The following is a 21,254-nucleotide window of genomic DNA, read 5'->3' on the forward strand; positions in this document are numbered from 1 at the left end:
GAGGGCCCGGTCCTGGAACTAAATACCCCGGAGGCCCGGTACTGGAACTAAATACCCCGGAGGGCCCGGTACTGGAACTAAATACCCCGGAGGGCCCGGTACTGGAACTAAATACCCCGGAGGGCCCGGTACTGGAACTAAATACCCCGGGGGGCCCGGTACTGGTACTAAATGCCCTGGAGGGCCCGGTACTGCTACTGGAATTAAATACCCTGGAGGGCCCAGTACTGTATGAGCTGCTTGGAGGGCCCGGCACTGTAACAAAATACCCCGGAAGGCCCGGTACTGCATGAGCTGCTTGGAGGGCCCGGTACTGCATGAGCTGCTTGGAGGGCCCGGTACTGCATGAGCTGCTTGGAGGGCCCGGTACTGTAGGAGCTGCTTGGAGGGCCCGGTACTGTAGGAGCTGCTCGGAGGGCCCGGTACTGTAGGAGCTGCTCGGAGGGCCCGGTACTGTATGAGCTGCTCGGAGGGCCCGGTACTGTATGAGCTGCTCGGAGGGCCCGGTACTGTATGAGCTGCTCGGAGGGCCCGGTACTGTATGAGCTGCTCGGAGGGCCCGGTACTGTATGAGCTGCTCGGAGGGCCCGGTACTGTATGAGCTGCTCGGAGGGCCCGGTACTGTATGAGCTGCTCGGAGGGCCCGGTACTGTATGAGCTGCTCGGAGGGCCCGGTACTGTATGAGCTGCTCGGAGGGCCCGGTACTGTATGAGCTGCTCGGAGGGCCCGGTACTGTATGAGCTGCTCGGAGGGCCCGGTACTGTATGAGCTGCTCGGAGGGCCCGGTAATGTATGAGCTGCTCGGAGGGCCCGGTACTGTATGAGCTGCTCGGAGGGCCCGGTACTGTATGAGCTGCTCGGAGGGCCCGGTACTGTATGAGCTGCTTGGAGGGCCCGGTACTGTATGAGCTGCTTGGAGGGCCCGGTACTGTATGAGCTGCTTGGAGGGCCCGGTACTGTATGAGCTGCTTGGAGGGCCCGGGACTGTAACTAAATACCCTGGAGGGCCCGGGACTGTAACTAAATACCCTGGAGGGCCCGGTACCGTAACGAAATACCCTGGAGGGCCCGGTACCGTAACTACATACCCTGGAGGGCCCGGTACTGTAACTACATACCCTGGAGGGCCCGGTACTGTAACTAAATACCCTGGAGGGCCCGGTACTGTAACTAAATACCCTGGAGGGCCCGGTACTGTAACTAAATACCCTGGAGGGCACGGTACTGTAACTAAGTACCCTGGAGGGCCCTGTACTGTATGAGCTGCTTGGAGGGTGTTGGCAGTCGGATAAATGTTTCCTGATTAAACCCAAGTTATTAAATCTGCAATTGAGAAAAGCAGGCAAAAAACAAAAGATTTAAAAACAACAATATTAAGGAGGAAATGCATAGAAAACGTGGGGTAAATAAACTATAAACTAACAGGGCTTTGACATAAAATAAAGCATATAAACGTTGACACGTCTCTAAAGTTTAACACAGGTCTGCTACACTGTTCAAATAAAATGTGGAAAAACCACAGCAAGTGAGAGAGACCTCATTCCAGTTTTGAAACGCAGGACACCGCTGCAAAGTCTCAAAGGCTGGGTTTTCAACCGTCTACCTGTCACACAAGAGGAGCCCTACATCCCTAAGGCAGACAGAGGTGGCAGGTTGAAAGGGTCCGAGCTGGAAGTCGGCCGTACAACATTTTCTCAGGTCTTAGATCCATCTAGATGAACGTCAGAAGTCTCAATGATCTGCCATCTCACTAAATAAGGTTTCTGCTTCATTCATCTTCAATCTCATTAGCTAAAATGATCACAAGGTTGTGTTTTAAAGTGTTAAACACTGAACATTCTCTCCAACTGAGCCTCTATCCCCAGCTGCTAGATAAATACTCTGTCACTGGCTAGTGGTTTGTTGTGCACGTTGTGTGTTGTGCACGTTGTGTGCCAGGTATTTGACCACCATCACAACAGGAAATGATCACGTGGGTTTTAATGGTAAAACAAATAAAAATAAAAACAAAACCAATGAACACATGACAAATTAAATGACCTCACTAATTTCAGGCCAATGCTCCTAATATGATGCACTAGCTCGTTTCTGAATCACTTTTACATTTGTAAAAAAAACTAATTAATATAGCAATTGGAGAAAAGGTCAACATGAAAGAGTAAACAAAAAGGAACAAGAGGAAGGTTTGGCCCAAGACAGTTCTAGATACCTCCCTCCATTTTCTTGTGTTTTAGGGTGTTGCAGGGAGGTCTTTGATGAGGGTAACATAAGTGACCGTCACGCTGTCTTTAATCTCAACAGTTTGTCAGAGTCCTCAGTGTATGGTGGGATGGAAGGTTCAAACATAATCATGTATTTTCTTGGAAATTAAAAAGGAGAAATAAGAAAAGTTAAACTAATTCCTTCATTCCACCCCCCCCCCCTCTGTTGTGGCTGTCGTTCTCACAGGCGTTTCTGAGCGAAGAGTGACCCTACGACGACTCCTGTGACCAGGGTCATCCCCGCCAGAAGCCACTTCTTAAAGCTCTCCTGAGACTTCCTGCTCTCGGCTGCAGCGTCCATCCCAAAGATCTCTGCAAACCGGTCCTGGAGATAGAGAGAAGGGAGTTGGTGAACAAAATGAGGTATAACAAAAAACAAAACGACTCTATACCTTTATTATATAATGCACTCATTTTAAAAATCAGAGCCAAATATAAATGCTACCCAGCACGTCCACAACCAGACAACCGCTCTGTGTGGAACAGTAACCCCCAAGTGAATCCCTTTCACTGTTGACATTTTCCTCACCATCGGGGTCATCTTGAGCCCACCCCTTCCAGGAAATCATTCGAGAGAACGTCCCAGAACGCTGACATAAAAAGGTATGCACTTTTGGCTACAGCCACAAGAGGGAAGCAGCACACATTGGATGAGTCATCCGATTTCATCTAGCACTGATGTTCCGGCTGGCTGAGGTGGTTTTCAGTGCAGTGAGTGAATAGTGGACTTCACTGGCCAGTAAAACAAATAGTTATCAAACAATATAATATCAAGACTGATGACTATATAAACCAAGTAGTTTACATTTCTGTTTGTGTAAACCTTCATGACTTAACATTCAGATGGTCAGACAGAGAGTCTTTGTCCCGTTGCTGAAATTAAAGTAAGATAGAGACTCAGTCCAGAGGAATTCCAAACATGCTGCTTTGATTACAGATGGATGGTGTGCACATCTCCCACAACCCCTCTCTTCCTTCCCCTCTATCAGGGTGATCCCGTCATCACTCCTTCAAATACAGAAGAATACTGAACAATGGAGCCGGGAAGACGGAAGCACAGAAACAGCATTAAAATAGCCAACGACGGTTGTGTTTCCCTTAACAGGATTTGTGACTGATGGTGTCTGATAAAAAGCTTCTGAGGAATCGAGAGATGTATTTCAAAGGAAAGGGTTCCAAGAATGTGTGTGTGTGTGTGTGTGTGTGTGTGTGTGGGGGGGCATGGCCAGATAACAGCACACTGGGCACAGTCGTCAATTCAACGTCTATTCCTCAGTCCTGCTAGCACTGCCAGAGACAGACACTACTGTTGGCCTACAGATACACTGGCAGACAGACATAATACTGTAGACCAGGGAGAGGCCTGATTGGTGTCACAGTTTTGCCCCAGCCCCAGTTAACACACCTGACTCCAATAATCAACTAATTATGAACTTCAGTTTAGAACACAATTATACTGAACCAAAATATATAACGCAACATGTAATGTGTCGGTCCCATGTTTCATGAACTGAAATAAAAAAATCCCAAGAATTGTTCAATACGCACAAAAAGCTGATTTCTCTCAAATGATGTTTACATGACCTGTTCGTGAGCATTTCTCCTTTGCCAAGATAATCCATCCACCTGACAGGTGTGGCATATCAAGAAGCCGATTAAGTGGCATGATCATTACATAGGTGCACCTTGTGCGGGGGACAATAAGAGGCCACTAAGATGTGCAGTTTTGTCACACAACACAATGCCACAGCTGTCATGTTGAGGGAGCTTGTAATTGGCATGCTGACCGCAGGAATGTCCACCAGAGCTGTTGCCAGAGAATGTCATGTTAATTTCTCTACCATAAGCCACCTCCAACTTCATTTTAGAGAAATTGTTGCATGTTGCATTTATATTTTTTACATTACATTTACATTTAAGTCATTTGGCAGACGCTCTTATCCAGAGCGACTTACAAATTGGTGAATTCACCTTCTGACATCCAGTGGAACAGCCACTTTACAATAGTGCATCTAAATCATTTAAGGGGGGGGGTGAGAAGGATTACTTTATCCTATCCTAGGTATTCCTTAAAGAGGTGGGGTTTCAGGTGTCTCCGGAAGGTGGTGATTGACTCCGCTGTCCTGGCGTCGTGAGGGAGTTTGTTCCACCATTGGGGGGCCAGAGCAGCGAACAGTTTTGACTGGGCTGAGCGGGAGGCCAACATTTTTGTTCAGTATAGTTTAAAAATTAGCTGCCTTTGCTAAGGATGGGGATAAAGTGTGACATCACTTCAGCCTCCGAGGACTGGAGTCGCCCCTCCCTGGTCTAGAGTATTATGTCTGTCTGGCAGTGTTTATCTGTAGGCCAACAGTAGTGTCCGTCTCTGGCAGTGCCAGCTAGCTGAGGTCTGACCCTCCCTGGTCTACAGTATTATCTCTCTCTGGGCCAACAGTAGTGTCCGTCTCTGGCAGTGCCAGCTAGCTGAGGTCTGACCCTCCCCGGCCTACAGTATTATCTCTGTCTGGGCCAACAGTAGTGTCCGTCTCTGGCAGTGCCAGCTAGCGGAGGTCTGACCCTCCCTGGTCTACAGTATTATCTCTCTCTGGGCCAACAGTAGTGTCCGTCTCTGGCAGTGCCAGCTAGCTGAGGCCTGACCCTCCCTGCAGAGTAGACCTACAGATAAACCTACTGCAATGAATACTGTATAATACACCCATAGTGTTCACAATCATCACTCAATGATTCTGGTGCAAACACTGTCCAAACAAACCCACCACAGCCAAACCAAACTACAGTAGGTGAAGTCCGTCTGTCTGCAGAGTCTAAGGAATGTCAACATGTAAGGCTAACTGTGCTGCAGGAGTCAGCAGCACTCTGAAGTTGACCCACTGCTGAGCAGGCCAGTTGACCCACTGCTGAGCAGGCCAGTTGACCCACTGCTGAGCAGGCCAGTTGACCCACTGCTGAGCAGGCCAGTTGACCCACTGCTGAGCAGGCCAGTTGACCCACTGCTGAGCAGGCCAGTTGACCCACTGCTGAGCAGGGCAGTTGACCCACTGCTGAGCAGGGCAGTTGACCCACTGCTGAGCAGGGCAGTTGACCCACTGCTGAGCAGGGCAGTTGACCCACTGCTGAGCAGGGCAGTTGACCCACTGCTGAGCAGGGCAGTTGACCCACTGCTGAGCAGGGCAGTTGACCCACTGCTGAGCAGGGCAGTTGACCCACTGCTGAGCAGGGCAGTTGACCCACTGCTGAGCAGGGCAGTTGACCCACTGCTGAGCAGGGCAGTTGACCCACTGCTGAGCAGGGCAGTTGACCCACTGCTGAGCAGGGCAGTTGACCCACTGCTGAGCAGGGCAGTTGACCCACTGCTGAGCAGGGCAGTTGACCCACTGCTGAGCAGGGCAGTTGACCCACTGCTGAGCAGGGCAGTTGACCCACTGCTGAGCAGGGCAGTTGACCCACTGCTGAGCAGGGCAGTTGACCCACTGCTGAGCAAGGCAGTTGACCCACTGCTGAGCAAGGCAGTTAACCCACTGCTGAGCAAGGCAGTTAACCCACTGCTCGCCGGGCGCCGTAGACTATGGCAGAGATGGTGGGTTAATGAATGCATTCAGTTGTACAACTGATTAGTTATCTCCCTTTCACTGACAGGTGAAGCCGCAGAGTATCGCTCCCTGTGAGAACACCGTGAAGGGGAATGACAGGAATGCTGTGGGTGTAGAAAATAAAGATCTCGGTTTGCGATGACATGATGTGTGAAAGCATATCAGAATACAGTGTGAGTTGACAGGTGAAACCAAAAGCCTTAATAAAAATAGGATAAGAGTTCACTTCACTTTCCCTCTCCTGAATAGCCTCCCTGAAAGAATATGAATAAAATACAAGAATACATTTGATTTTTAACACACTTGCTCATCTTTCTACCATAGCATCTAGGTTCATCTTCAATGTCTCTGCCCAGGTCTGTGTCAGCTCTACACTGCTTCCTGTGGTCCGTAATCATGGCAGGCAGCAGCACAAAGCTCAACCCTGTAGTCATCAGTGCTTATTGATCTCCGGAGGTCTTATGTGTATTCTACCTGCCCAGGCATGACCATACCACACGCCCCGACACAGTCCACACACTGTAGGACCACACGCCCCGACACAGTCCACACACTGTAGGACCACACGCCCCGACACAGTCCACACACTGTAGGACCACACGCCCCGACACAGTCCACACACTGTAGGACCACACGCCCCGACACAGTCCACACACTGTAGGACCACACGCCCCGACACAGTCCACACACTGTAGGACCACACGCCCCGACCCAGTCCACACACTGTAGAACCACACGCCCCGACCCAGTCCACACACTGTAGAACCACACGCCCCGACACAGTCCACACACTGTAGAACCACACGCCCCGACACAGTCCACACACTGTAGAACCACACGCCCCGACACAGTCCACACACTGTAGGACCACACGCCCCGACACAGTCCACACACTGTAGGACCACACGCCCCGACACAGTCCACACACTGTAGGACCACACGCCCCGACACAGTCCACACACTGTAGGACCACACGCCCCGACACAGTCCACACACTGTAGGACCACACGCCCCGACACAGTCCACACACTGTAGGACCACACGCCCCGACACAGTCCACACACTGCAGGACCACACGCCCCGACACAGTCCACACACTGCAGAACCACACGCCCCGACACAGTCCACACACTGCAGAACCACACGCCCCGACACAGTCCACACACTGCAGAACCACACGCCCCGACACAGTCCACACACTGCAGAACCACACGCCCCGACACAGTCCACACACTGCAGAACCACACGCCCCGACACAGTCCACACACTGCAGAACCACACGCCCCGACACAGTCCACACACTGTAGAACCATACCTTTCTAATGAACTGGGGCCTACATGCTAAATGACTGGTAGTAAATCCCACAGGTCTATCCAACATGTTAAATGACTGGTAGTAAATCCCAAAGGTCTATCCTACATGCTAAATGACTGGTAGTAAATCCCACAGGTCTATCCTACATGCTAAATGACTGGTAGTAAATCCCACAGGTCTATCCTACATGCTAAATGACTGGTAGTAAATCCCACAGGTCTATCCTACATGCTAAATGACTGGTAGTAAATCCCACAGGCACATTGTAATGTTTGTCATTCTCCATGTCTGAGTGGTTCTGTCTCAGTCCCCTGTGAGCTACCTAGCCCTAAACCTACTCTCTCCAGTGTTTTCCACTTGTTCCCCAGAGATGTCAGGTGGTAAGCAGCAGCCATTCTAAGATGTTTTCCAGCCTCTGGGTTTTTCTTTGTGTTTAAAAACTAAATAATCGATAGCTGAAGAGAGAAGGAGAGAGGAGGGATGGAGAAGTCCATGGGGCAAAGGGAAAAAACAAACATTTCATTATAAGGTTGCCAAGGTTACCAGAGAGCAGCTGATCGGTGTGTTTGTGTCTGATAGATTATACAAAGCTACGTGGCTGAGAGGAAAGGACCAGCAACACCACCGGCCCCTGAGTTAGAGCTAACAGGTTGCCCCGCTGTGTTTCACCACCATCATGACCTGTAACTTCTCCTTGGTGAAACACTGACCACTAGATTAGTCAGAAAACTTCTCTTTTTTTTTAAATCAATGAAAAGGTGCTATTTTAGAGAATGTAAGCAATATTTAAAATAGTTTTGAGGTTTAGACTAAGGTGTTCCTCTTCATAATTTAGAGCCCGTAGGTCCCCAGAGAGAAAATCTGAATTAACCAGAGCCTTTCAAATAACTCAGCATCAGCTGATCTGGGCAGGTCTATTTCAATAGAGGCCTCAGCTCAGTTTGGCAACCTGAACGGCAAAATATGCAGAGGGAACACAGTTACCAAACAGAGTTGAAACAATGGTAAAAGGGGAGTGTTCCATTCAAATGCAGAAAGGAATCCAGAATGTTCAGCAAGCCTCGTTCAGTGAATTACAGAATGCTGGCATAGCCCTGAGAACACAGAAGCCTCTGAATAAAACTAACAAAAAGAGGCCAGATTCCGCTTTAAACCAGCCCAACGAAAGACAATGAAGGGTTGCAAAACCCTTTGGTCACATTGGACGGATTTCCTGTCAAACGCTGCATTCTTCCGTGATGACGCAGGACTTCTAGATTGTATCATCCAGTATTTGAGTTATAAGTTGTCACCTTATGTCTCAGGCATGCCTCTCTGATGTTGAAGTCTGACCTTTGCTGAGTCATAATGAAAACGCTGGATGTGTTGTGCTCCTGGGGCAAAAGTGCAATTCCAAATCAGTACGTCTTGTTTGTTGAGTCAACTCAAATAAACAAACTGTTGCGTTTAGATTACATTTCCGAGTGATCTCAAAAGGACAGCTTTTAATCTACACCACTGGTCAAACATGTAGAATATGACTCACACTGACCACAGTCTGACCTCTTATCTGCCATCGTGATGCACACAGGCAGGGCAGAACTAGGCTAAAGTTGACAGCTAAGACAGTGCTCCCAGTCCCACCCTCAGAAAACAACTCCTCATGCCTGTCAGCAGATCATCCCATAGGGCGGCGCACAATTGGCCCAGCGTCGTCCAGGTTTGGCTGGTTTAGGCCGTCATTGTAAATAAGAATTTGTTCTTAACGGACTTGCCAAGTTAATAAATAAAAGGCTCAATAAATAAATAAAACATAAGGTCATATGACAACTGGCAGACAGTCATCCTCCAGAGTGTGAAAGTGGGGCTTTGGGACAAACCATCGAGCACCTGGACACTGCAGCATGGAGAGGGTTAATACACCTGGACACTGCAGCATGGAGAGGGTTAATACACCTGGACACTGCAGCATGGAGAGGGTTAATACACCTGGCAAAGCCCTAGAGCAAGGCTCTGTTCTGCCTTTAACTTCTCCTGCTCAAATAGCTAGAGTACTATGTGGCCATAAAGACTGGTGACTGATTAGAAACAACAACCCACACTAAGCAACTGCCATTCACGCCCCTTAAAACACTCATGCAAGGCCGAGCCCACGCAGGCAGAGGCTAGGGGAGCCCACGCAGGCAGAGGCTAGGGGAGCCCACGCAGGCAGAGGCTAGGGGAGCCCACGCAGGCAGAGGCTAGGGGAGCCCACGCAGGCAGAGGCTAGGGGAGCCCACGCAGGCAGAGGCTAGGGGAGCCCACGCAGGCAGAGGCTAGGGGAGCCCACGCAGGCAGAGGCTAGGGGAGCCCACGCAGGCAGAGGCTAGGGGAGCCCACGCAGGCAGAGGCTAGGGGAGCCCACGCAGGCAGAGGCTAAAAAGAACAATAGGGATCAAGGAACTTGATGGTGACCTCCCAGCTGGCTGTTATTGTAGGTTCTAGTCTACACATTAAGGAGAGTCTGTCTGACCTCTTCCTCTAGTGGGCCGTGTGTCTGCTGAGTCATCCGGAGACGAATCCATTCATTAAAGAGATTCATGAGTCAGACAATCAGGCTCCGACGCTGATCTGTTCTCAATCTCAGTTTGGATTCCCTATCAGGGCAGCTCACATTGTCACCACCACACTCCTCACGGAGTCTCGGGGAAATAGGGGCCACAGCCACCACACACAGAGAAACATGTGTATATTTTGCTTCTTCAGATCCGCTGTGTCACCAGCAGCAACCCCACAAAGTTCATGAGAGTGAGGGGTGTAATGGGATAGGAGACATTATTCTTCTCATATGCATACGTATATACTGTACTCTATATCATCGACTGCATCCTTATGTAATACATGTATCACTAGCCACTTTAACTATGCCACTTTGTTTACATACTCATCTCACATGTATATACTGTACTCGATACCATCTACTGTATCTTGCCTATGCTGCTCTGTACCATCACTCATTCATACATCCTTATGTACATATTCTTTATCCCCTTACACTGTGTATAAGACAGTAGTTTAGGAATTGTTAGATTACTTGTTGGTTATTACTGCATTGTCGGAACTAGAAGCACAAGCATTTCGCTACACTCGCATTAACATCTGCTAACCATGTGTATGTGACAAATAAAATTTGATTTGATGGAGACTGGGAGAGGAAAGACAACATTAAAATATGGCTACAATATGTACTTATTTTTATTTAACTAGGCAAGTCAGTTAAGAACAAATTCATATGTACAATTATGGCCTACCCCAGCAAAACCCTAATGATGCTGGGCCAATTGTGCGCCGCCCTATGGGACTCCCAATCACGTCCAGTTGTGATACAGCCTGGAATCAAACCAGGGTCTGTATTGATGCCTCGAGCACGGAGATGCAGTTCCTTAGCCACGCCGCGCCAATCGGGAGCCCCAAATATGCCTCTTATTATATTGCCGACCAATTCGAACAAGAACAACAATGATCATGATGATCACAAGTCGGCTTAATCATATTCATTACAGCGCTTTCAGATTCTGGAATATTTGCTGGGCACCGTAGCCTCTCACCCCATGTCAGTTTAATAGATCACAGCTACCACACTAATCCCATAGAGAGGTCACATAATCTGATATCAGTTTCTATACATGCACACAGAGACCGGAAGAGAGACAGAGAAACCAAGGGAGGGGTTAATGGGGAGAAAATGCAGGCCAATACAGCCAATCTAATACAGATGGAGAAACTGCAAGTAAGATAAGAGCCCGAGGGACAGAGAGAGCCCGAGGGACAGAGAGAGGCCGAGGGACAGAGAGAGCCCGAGGGACAGAGAGAGCCCGAGGGACAGAGAGAGCCCGAGGGACAGAGAGAGGCCGAGGGACAGAGAGAGAGAGGCCGAGGGACAGAGAGAGGCCGAGGGACACAGAGAGAGAGAGACAGAGAGAGAGACAGAGAGAGAGACAGAGAGAGAGACAGAGAGAGAGACAGAGAGAGAGACAGAGAGAGAGACAGAGAGAGAGACAGAGAGAGAGACAGAGAGAGAGACAGAGAGAGAGACAGAGAGAGAGACAGAGAGAGAGACAGAGAGAGAGACAGAGAGAGAGACAGAGAGACAGAGAGAGAGAGAGAGAGAGAGAGAGAGAGAGAGAGAGAGAGAGAGAGAGAGAGAGAGAGAAAGAAAATGGGGAAAGGAATCCTGACCTGATTTCCCACACTAAGACAGCTCAGAACTGGAGCAGAGAGCAGCAACCACAATGTTTCCACTGAGAGTACACCAACACACAGAGAACACTACTCTAGTTCCTCAACAAACACACACACACACACACCACTATTCTAGTTCCTCGACCAACACACACACCATTGCTCTAGTTCCTCGACCAACACACAGACCATTGCTCTAGTTCCTCGACCAACACACAGACCATTGCTCTAGTTCTTCTACCAACACACAGACCATTGCTCTAGTTCTTCTACCAACACACACACACAGACCATTGCTCTAGTTCCTCGGCCAACACACACACACAGACCATTGCTCTAGTTCCTCGGCCAACACACAAACACAGACCATTGCTCTAGTTCCTCGGCCAACACAACCACACAGACCATTGCTCTAGTTCCTCGGCCAACACACACACAGACCATTGCTCTAGTTCCTCGACCAACACACACACAGACCATTGCTCTAGTTCCTCGACCAACACACACACACACACCATTGCTCTAGTTCCTCGACCAACACACACACCATTGCTCTAGTTCCTCGACCAACACACACACCATTGCTCTAGTTCCTCGACCAACACACACACCATTGCTCTAGTTCCTCGACCAACACACACACCATTGCTCTAGTTCCTCGACCAACACACACACACACACACACACCACTATTCCAGTTCCTCTACCAACACACACAGACCACCACTCTAGTTCTTCGACCAACACACAGACCACCACTCTAGTTCCTCGACCAACACACACACACCACTATTCTAGTTCCTCGACCAACACACACAGACCACTGCTCTAGTTCCTCGACCAACACACACACACACACACACCATTGCTCTAGTTCCTCGACCAACACACACACCATTGCTCTAGTTCCTCGACCAACACAGACACCATTGCTCTAGTTCCTCGACCAACACAGACACCATTGCTCTAGTTCCTCAACCAACACACACACCATTGCTCTAGTTCCTCGACCAACACACACACACACACACCACTATTCCAGTTCCTCTACCAACACACACACAGACCACCACTCTAGTTCTTCGACCAAAACACAGACCACCACTCTAGTTCCTCGACCAACACACACACACACACCACTATTCTAGTTCCTCTACCAACACACACAGACCACTGCTCTAGTTCCTCGACCAACACAGACCACCACTGCTCTAGTTCCTCTAACAACACACACACACAGACCATTGCTCTAGTTCCTCTACCAACACACACACACACAGACCATTGCTCTAGTTCTTCTACTGGCCCTCTCTCAAACAGGCCTGGTTGTAGGCTAGGCATACGTGTCTTCAGGGCCCAACTGTAGTCCTGTTAGTGAAACTGCAGAACTACACCAGGCCCCTCCTCCCTCCCCGCTGCTGAACACCAGGCCCCTCCTCCCGCCCTGCTGCTGAACACCAGGCCCCTCCTCCCTCCCCGCTGCTGAACACCAGGCCCCTCCTCCCTCCCCGCTGCTGAACACCAGGCCCCTCCTCCCTCCCCGCTGCTGAACACTGATCTACATCAGCACAGCTTGATATTTCGAGCACAGCAACAGCTCATTGCTTAGTGTGGTGCTGCTCAGTTGGATGGCGAGCTGCGTTGGTGCACCAAGTGAGCTAGTGGTGCTGCAGGTCCCTCTTCCACATCACTGGATGATAGAGGCTATAAATAGAGCAGAGATAGGGGGAGTTGCCACTAAATGGACTGCTCCATTGGGCAAGACCCCATTACACATGTACACACACACAGATCTGTATAGACAGTGTTTTTTTACTCCCAGCTACATACTCCAATCTCATCCAGTCTGTAGTGTACACGTTATGGTGGCTGGATCCCCCAGCAACCCTGGAGGAGTGGAACGTCCCAACCTTCCTTGAAGGTGAGTTGAGCCTCCCCCACTCCCTGCAACCCTGGAGCAATGGAATGGCCCAATCTCTCTCCCTCTCCTCAGCATCAAACCTACTGTCCCAGACTGACGGTTTTGTGACAAGGCTGAGGGAGACAGAATCACACCATCTGTTCAATGACATTTTCACTCAGTCACTCACACACCATCAACCACAAACAACCCTCACACAGACAATGTCTACACAGACAATGCACTGTGTGCAAGACTGAACACATTTATAAGGAAATGCTTTATTGCAAAAGACAAAACAAACTTGAAAGTGGCTGTGTGCACGTGTGGGTAAGCAACCGCAGGAGGGCATGTGAAGGGTCTCGTGGAATAGTGCCAAGGTAGAGGTAAGTTGGATGCCCGCTTACCATTTGCCTGCTAACTCTCGCTTACAGCTCGCTGCCGCCGGCTAGCCCCGTTATGAATTGGGGAGTAGCTTCGTGCACACGTCTCCACTAACGGCGGTACACGTTAACTGGTTGTCTTGAAATTCCAGGCTAACTGGCAGGGGATCTCAGAGATGTGTCTGTACAGGCAGGGGATCTCAGAGCAGCAGTGGGCCCCAGAGATGTGTCTGTACAGGCAGGGGATCTCAGAGCAGCAGTGGGCCCCAGAGATGTGTCTGTACAGGCAGGGGATCTCAGAGCAGCAGTGGGCCCCAGAGATGTGTCTGTACAGGCAGGGGATCTCAGAGCAGCAGTGGGCCCCAGAGATGTGTCTGTACAGGCAGGGGATCTCAGAGCAGCAGTGGGCCCCAGAGATGCGTCTCTACAGGCAGGGGATCTCAGAGCAGCAGTGGGCCCCAGAGATGTGTCTGTACAGGCAGGGGATCTCAGAGCAGCAGTGGGCCCCAGAGATGTGTCTCTACAGGCAGGGGATCTCAGAGCAGCAGTGGGCCCCAGAGATGTGTCTGTACAGGCAGGGGATCTCAGAGCAGCAGTGGGCCCCAGAGATGTGTCTGTACAGGCAGGGGATCTCAGAGCAGCAGTGGGCCCCAGAGATGTGTCTGTACGGCCCACCTCTGTGTGGACATGTCCTGGTAGCCATCAACCACTGTCCCACTGCCTTGGGAGTTCCACTCAGCGGTCAAAAAATGCCTTTAGAAAATAATTCCCTGGCAACATGGAACAGAATTATTTTGGACAATGACGATAATAGCGACCCCAACGGAGAACAGCTTTGATTGCTGCAAAACTAAGGCTCTACAACATTGACATTTCTGCCCTGAGTGAAACCAGGTTCCTGGATGAAGGTTCTCTGAAAGTGGAGGGAGAAGGTTTCACCTTCTTCTGGAAAAGGTTACCCTCCAGGTGGACAACATCAGCACAGTGTGGGACTGGCAATTAAGAACAGCCTTTTACCCAGCCTCACCAAAAAGTGAAAGACTCATGTCTCTCCGCATCCCCCTTGCCAAGATGCATTAAGCCACTCTTCTCAGTGCATACACACTAAAAGGTTGACCGATTAAATAGGGACGATTTCAAATTCTCATAAATCGGTAATCGGCCTTCTTGGACGTCGATTATGGCCGATTACATTGCAATGCACGAGGAGACTACGTGGTAGGCTGACCCCCTGTTACGCCAGTGCAGCGTCAAAAGGACCTTGTGGCTGCTAGGAGCCAAGGTAAGTTGCTAGCTAGCATTAAACATATCTTACTGAAAAAAATATCAAACCTCACATGGTTGATATTACTAGGTTATCTAGCTTGTTTTCCGTTGCATATAATCAATGCTGTGCCTGTTATTTTATCATCGAATCATGGACTACTTCAACTTGGCCAAACAGGTGGTGATTTAACCTGTTACATCTATGGGGGCGCTATTTCATTATTGGATAAAAAAAACGTGCCCGTTTTAAGCGCAATATTTTGTCACATAAAGATGCTCGACTATGCATATAATTCACAGCTTTGGAAAGAGGACACTCTGATGTTTCCAAAACTGCTAAGATATTGTCTGTGAGTGCCCCAGAACTGATGCTACAGGCGAAACCAAGATGAAACTTCAACCAGGAAATGAGCAGGATTTTTGAGGCTCTGTTTTTCAATATCTCCTTATATGGCTGTGAATGCGCAAGGAATGAGCCTGCCAGATCTATCGTGGTGTCTGCAGCATTGTGACGTATTTGTAGGCATATCATTGGAAGATTGACCATAAGAGACTACATTTGCCAGGTGTCCGCCCGGTGCCAAAAAGTGAATTTTGGCTCATTCCTCCTGACAGAGCTGGTGTAACTGAGTCAGGTTAGTAGGCCTCCTTGCTCACACACGCCTTTTCAGTTCTGCCCACAAATTTTCTACGGGATTGAGGTCAGGGCTTTGTGATGGCCACTCCAATACCTTCACTTTGTTGTCCTTAACCTGTTGAGTGTAGGGGGCAGTATTTTGATTTTTGGATGAAAAACGTACCCAAATGAAACTGCCTATTTCTCAGACCCAGAAGCTAGAATATGCATATAATTGTCAGATTAGGATAGGAAACACTCTTAAATTTCCAAAATAACAGAACTGATATTGCAGACGAAAACCTGAGGAAAATCTAACTAGGAAGTGCCTCTTATTTTGAAAGCTCCCTGTTCCATTGCATGCCTTCCCTCCAATTAAAGGGATATCAACCAGATTCCCTATGGCTTCCACATGGTGTGAACAGTGAACATTATTTATTGTAAAAACAACCTGAGTATTGATTATAAATTAAGCTGCCTGCTACTCAGCCGTAGAAGCTAGAATATGCATATAATTTGTACGTTTGGATAGAAAACACTGAAGTTTCTAAAACTGTTTGAATGATTCCTGAGTATTAACAGAACACATATGGCAGGCAAAAACCTGAGAAAAAAATCCAACCAGGCAGTGGGAAATCTGAGGTTTGTAGTTTTTCCAATTCAGCCCCCATTGAAGATACAGGGTGATATTAGTTATGTTTCACTTCCCAAGGCTTCCACTAGATGTCAACAGTATTTAGAACCTGTTTTGAGGATTCTATTCTAAAGGAGGGGCTCAAAAGGGCTCTTTGAGTGAGTGGTCTGACAGAGTGCCACAGCCCCGGTCTGGCGCGCTCAAGTGAAAGGAAGTTACGTCCACTTCATTTGTACAGACAAAGGAATTGTCCGGTTGGAACATTAATGAAGTTACATGTTAAAAACATCCAAAAGATAGATTCTATACTTAGTTTGGCATGTTTCTACGGGCTGTAACGCAACTTTTTGAACTTTTCGTCCGACGTTCGGCGCAACCTGAACACGCTTTTGGATTTGTTTACCAAACGCCCTAACAAAAGAAGCTATTTGGACATAACTGATGGACATTATCGAACAAATAAAACATTTATGGTGGAACTGGGCTTCCTGGGAGTGCATTCCGATGAAGATCAAAGGTAAGTGAATATTTAAAATGCTATTTCTGAGTAATGTTGACTACCCAATATGGCAGGTATCTTTTTGGCTGCTTTGTTGTCTAAAGGCTGTACTCAGATTATTGCATTGTTTGCTTTCTCCGTAAGTAAAAAAAAAAAAAAAAAAAAAATTTGACACAGCGGTTGCATTAAGGAGAAGTTTATCTAAAGTTCCATGTATAATAGTCATACCTTTATCAATGTTTATTATGAATATTTCTGTAAATTGATGTGGCTCTCTGCAATATCACCGCATGTTTTAGAATTACTGAGCATAACGGGCCAATGTAAACTCTGATTTAAAAAAAATATAAATATGAACTTTATCAAACAAAACATACATGTATTGTGTAAGATGAAGTCCTATGAGTTTCATCTGATGAAGATCAAAGGTTAGTGATTCATTTTATCTCTATTTCTGCTTTTTGTGACTCCTCTCTTTGGCTGGAAAACATGGCTGTGTTTTTCTGTGGATTGGTGGTGACCTAACAATCGTATGTGGTGCTTTCGCTGTGAATCCTTTTTGAAATCAGACACTGTAGCTGGATTAACCAGAATTTTATCTTTAAAATGGTGTAAAATACATGTATACTTGAGGAATTTTAAATTATGAGATATTTGTTTTGAATTTGGCTCCCTGCACATTCAGGGGGGGGGGGGGAGGGGGGGGAGTTGATTACAATACTGGGTTGGGTGAATATATTTTATATGATATGCATCATTTTTTGTTAACTAGAAAATAGTTTCCTACAGCAAAGTGTGTTTAAATCATTTCTAACTTGTTAACAATTTGTGTTAGTTTGTTTTTGCTACCATGTGAGTTTTAGCTTGCTTGAGCCTGCTAACTGAGTGTTAATTCACCTGTTTCCATACATGTTTCATGTAAGAAGAAAAAAAAAAAACTTACAAAAGGAGTTGTTTAATCTAACTGCTTAACTATTTATCTGTACATGGAATTGTATGTTATTTTTTTTACTAATTTTTTTCTAATCATTACAGGAAATTGCCAGGGACACTATCTGATGTGTGGAGACATTTCACTGCAGCTAATGTAGAAGGAAAAGCTGTGTACATTTGCAAATACTGTGCAAAATCATATGTGAATAATGCAACAAAGATGCTGAATCATCTGGCCAAGTGCATAAAGTTCCCTCAGTGCTCACAACAAGCAACCTGACAAAAGTCCCTCTACTTCTATTCGAGGTGAAAATGATGAATCCGACACTTTATCGATACCAACAGCTCATGGTCCTCCTGGAATCAGAAGTTTTTTTTAACTCAATGGAGGAACGTAGTCAGAGAAATGCTGATGAATGTCTTGCTCGAGCTGCGTATGGAACTGGTTCACCTCTGATGCTAACAGGCAATGTGTATTGAAAGAGAATTCTGAATGTTCTTTGCCCAGCATACACTCCTCCAACCAGACATGCTTTATCTACTAATTTGCTGGATGCAGAGTTCAACAGAGTTAACGTGAAGGTCAAACAAATCATAGAGAAAGCAGACTGTATTGCAATCATCTCTGACGGGTGGTCGAATGTTCATGGGCAAGGAATAATGAACTACATCATCTCCACCCCTCAACCAGTATTCTACAAGAGCACAGACAAGGGACAACAGACACACCAGTCTCTACATTGCAGATGAGTTGAAGGCAGTCATCAATGACCTTGGACCACAGAAGGTATTTGCACTAGTGACAGACAATACTGCCAATATAAAGGCTGCTTGGTCTAAAGTGGAAGAGTACTACCCTCACATCACACCCATTGGCTGTGCTGCTCATGCATGGAATCTGCTCATCAAGGACATCATGGCACTGAAAACAATGGATACACTACGAGAGAACCAGGGAAATGGTTTGGTATGTGAAGGATCATCAAGTTATAGCAGCAGCATCAAGTTATAGCAGCAATCCACCTCATCAAGCAAAGTGAGAATAATAAGAGCACCACATTGAAGCTGCCCCGCAACACCTGTTGGGGTGGTGTTGTCAACATGTTTGACAGTCTTCTGGAGGGGAAGGAGTCTCTCCAAGAAATGGCCATATCACAGTCTGCCAATATGGACAGCCTCATCAAGAGGATCCTCCTGGGTGATGTATATTGGGGAGAGAGTGGTAAGCAGCCTGAAACCTATAGCAGTAGCCATTGCACAGATTGAGGGAGACAATGCAATCATGTCTGATGTTCAGACTGCTTGCAGATGTAAGAGAAGAAATCCGTACTGCCCTGCCCACGTCACTGTTGCTCCAAGCAGAGGTAACTGCAGTTCTGAAATATATCAGAAAGCGTGAAGACTTCTGCCTGAAGCCCGCAGTGTACACTTTGGACCCCAAGTATGCTGGCAAGAGCATCCTGTATGGTGCAGAGATCAACAAGGCCTATGGTGTCATCACTACCGTGTCTCGCCAACTTGGCCTGGATGAGGGCAAGGTTCTTGGCAGTCTGGCAAAGTACACTTCCAAGCAAGGTCTTTGGGATGGAGATGCAATATGGCAGTCGTGCCAACATATCTCATCAGCCACCTGGTGGAAGGGACTTTGTGGATCTGAGTCTCTTTCCCCTGTTATCCTACAAATCCCACCAACATCAGCCGCCTCAGAGCGCAACTGGTCTTTTTTTGGTAACACACGCACCAAAGCATGCAACAGGCTGACCAATGCAAGGGTTGAAAAATTGGTGGCCATCCAGGCAAATTTGAGGCTTTTTGAGCCAGACAACGAGCCATCCTCAACTAGGTTGGAAAGTGACAATGAAGATGAGGCCTCAGAGTCTGATGTTCAAGAGGTGGACATTGAGGAGGTCCAGGGAGAAGACATGGAAGCCTGAGAGGAAGTCAACCAAAGCTTTAGTTTCTAGACTTACATTTTACAGATGTTGAAAACATTTTGGGAGATGCGATGGATCATTGGGGGATCATTCAATATTCCCTTTCATTAGTTTTTCAGTGAAATCATCCCATGTGAAGTCAACTCATTTAATTTAAATTCGTAACAAACATTTTTTTAAATTTATATTGGAAAGATTTAATCATTTGCAATTATATCTACTTATGAGAAGGTAAACAGTTTCTGTTTCTGTCTCCATATGATATGGTAAATATATCCAATGTCAAAAAACATCTACATTTCAAATGGTATTAAAATTAATTCCCATATATTCCCACAGAAAGTTTCCACCTCTGAATATTTCAACCCTTGTGGTTACCATTTAAAATCCAAAAGAGAGTTGAGGATTCTGTGCCATTGTGGAGGTTAGAAAAACAGACAGGCAATGGCCAACCCAAGTTCAGATCTACCCATCAGAATGTCCGTTACTGTTCACATGGTCCTCTACCCATCAGGATGTATGTTACTGCACGTTCACATACCAGCATGTTACCTGTGGGGACGGCTGGGCACAGCAGATAGTGACACACATTACTGTGTGTGTGGGGGACACACACACACATACACTTGTCTGTACGTGTGCGCACACCCAGAGGTCCTTTGTTTAAGGTGGTCTAGGACACTGTTCCATCCATTGTATCAAAGCACTGTACGACATCACTATAAAAACACATCCACTTCATTTAGCATTGTCATTTCAGAAACATACCAACACTGCTCATTTGAAACGTACACTTGAACATTTAAACAAAATCCCCATGGTGACCAGGTATAGGCAAGACATTCGGGGAGACGGGGATGGGAGGGATCTGCCACATCATCTATCAGGGGGGGGGACAGTCAGCCGTGATTGGTGATTTTGTCAAATGGATTGAAGAAGATTAGTAAACATGGATGGATGGGTAAACAAACGAGTGCACACACACCACGGTGATGCTGGTGTGTTGTTGCTCGTCTGGTCTGCAACACGACTGCTCGTGTGTGGTGGTTGGGGGAGGGAGGACGAGAGGGCTGATGGGTCCCAGTGGTCTCCTTTCCTTTAGGGCAGTCTGACATACAGCGGCAGGGAATAGGTGTGCCGTGTGGATCAGGCAGTGTGTATTCTATGTGCCGTGTTTATGTATTCATTGAAAGGGCTCGACTGTCTAGAACAAATATGTGCTGCCTATGAAATGTCCACAAAAAATACAGAATAGCAAGAGCTCAAGTTCTCCACTCACAGAATACATGTGGTAAGAGAGTCAAATATAGCCTGTATGATGTTAAAGCAATAAGGCCCGGAGGGGTGGGAGGGTTTCATGGCCAATATACCACCACTAAAGGCTGTTCTTAAGCATGACGCAACACGGAGTGCCTGGACACTACAAACTGGTTACCAACGTAATTAGACCAGAAAAAAATACATATTTTGTCCTTCACGTGGTATACGGGGTGATATACCACGGCTGTCAGCCAATCAGCATTCAGGGCCCGAACCACCCAGTTTATAATGTGTGTTACGTAGCGGCTTGGAGGGGATGTAGCCTACAGTTGAGGTGTGGCACTTTCACAGACACAAAGGAGATAGGCAGGAAATGAAGGAATAGTGTATCTTCCGTCCTCCCACTTCCAACTATCATCCTCAGACCTGCCCTCTCCCACTGACGGTCCAAATGAGTTACCC

At 47.5% G+C, this 21,254-nt stretch overlaps 1 protein-coding gene across 1 annotated transcript in view; it reads right to left on the reverse strand.

The window, feature by feature from the left end:
• Positions 1-1,964: 1,964 nt before the first annotated feature.
• Positions 1,965-21,254, reverse strand: part of LOC135527777 (bcl-2-like protein 1) — a 29,586-nt gene continuing 10,296 nt past the window's right edge. The window contains exon 3 of the mRNA XM_064956333.1: positions 1,965-2,587. Coding sequence (XP_064812405.1) covers positions 2,444-2,587 — 144 coding nt within the window. The 3' untranslated portion in view covers positions 1,965-2,443. The remainder of the gene's footprint in view (positions 2,588-21,254) is intronic.

This window comes from Oncorhynchus masou, chromosome 33, assembly GCF_036934945.1.
Source record: "Oncorhynchus masou masou isolate Uvic2021 chromosome 33, UVic_Omas_1.1, whole genome shotgun sequence".
Taxonomy (NCBI): Eukaryota; Metazoa; Chordata; class Actinopteri; order Salmoniformes; family Salmonidae; genus Oncorhynchus; species Oncorhynchus masou.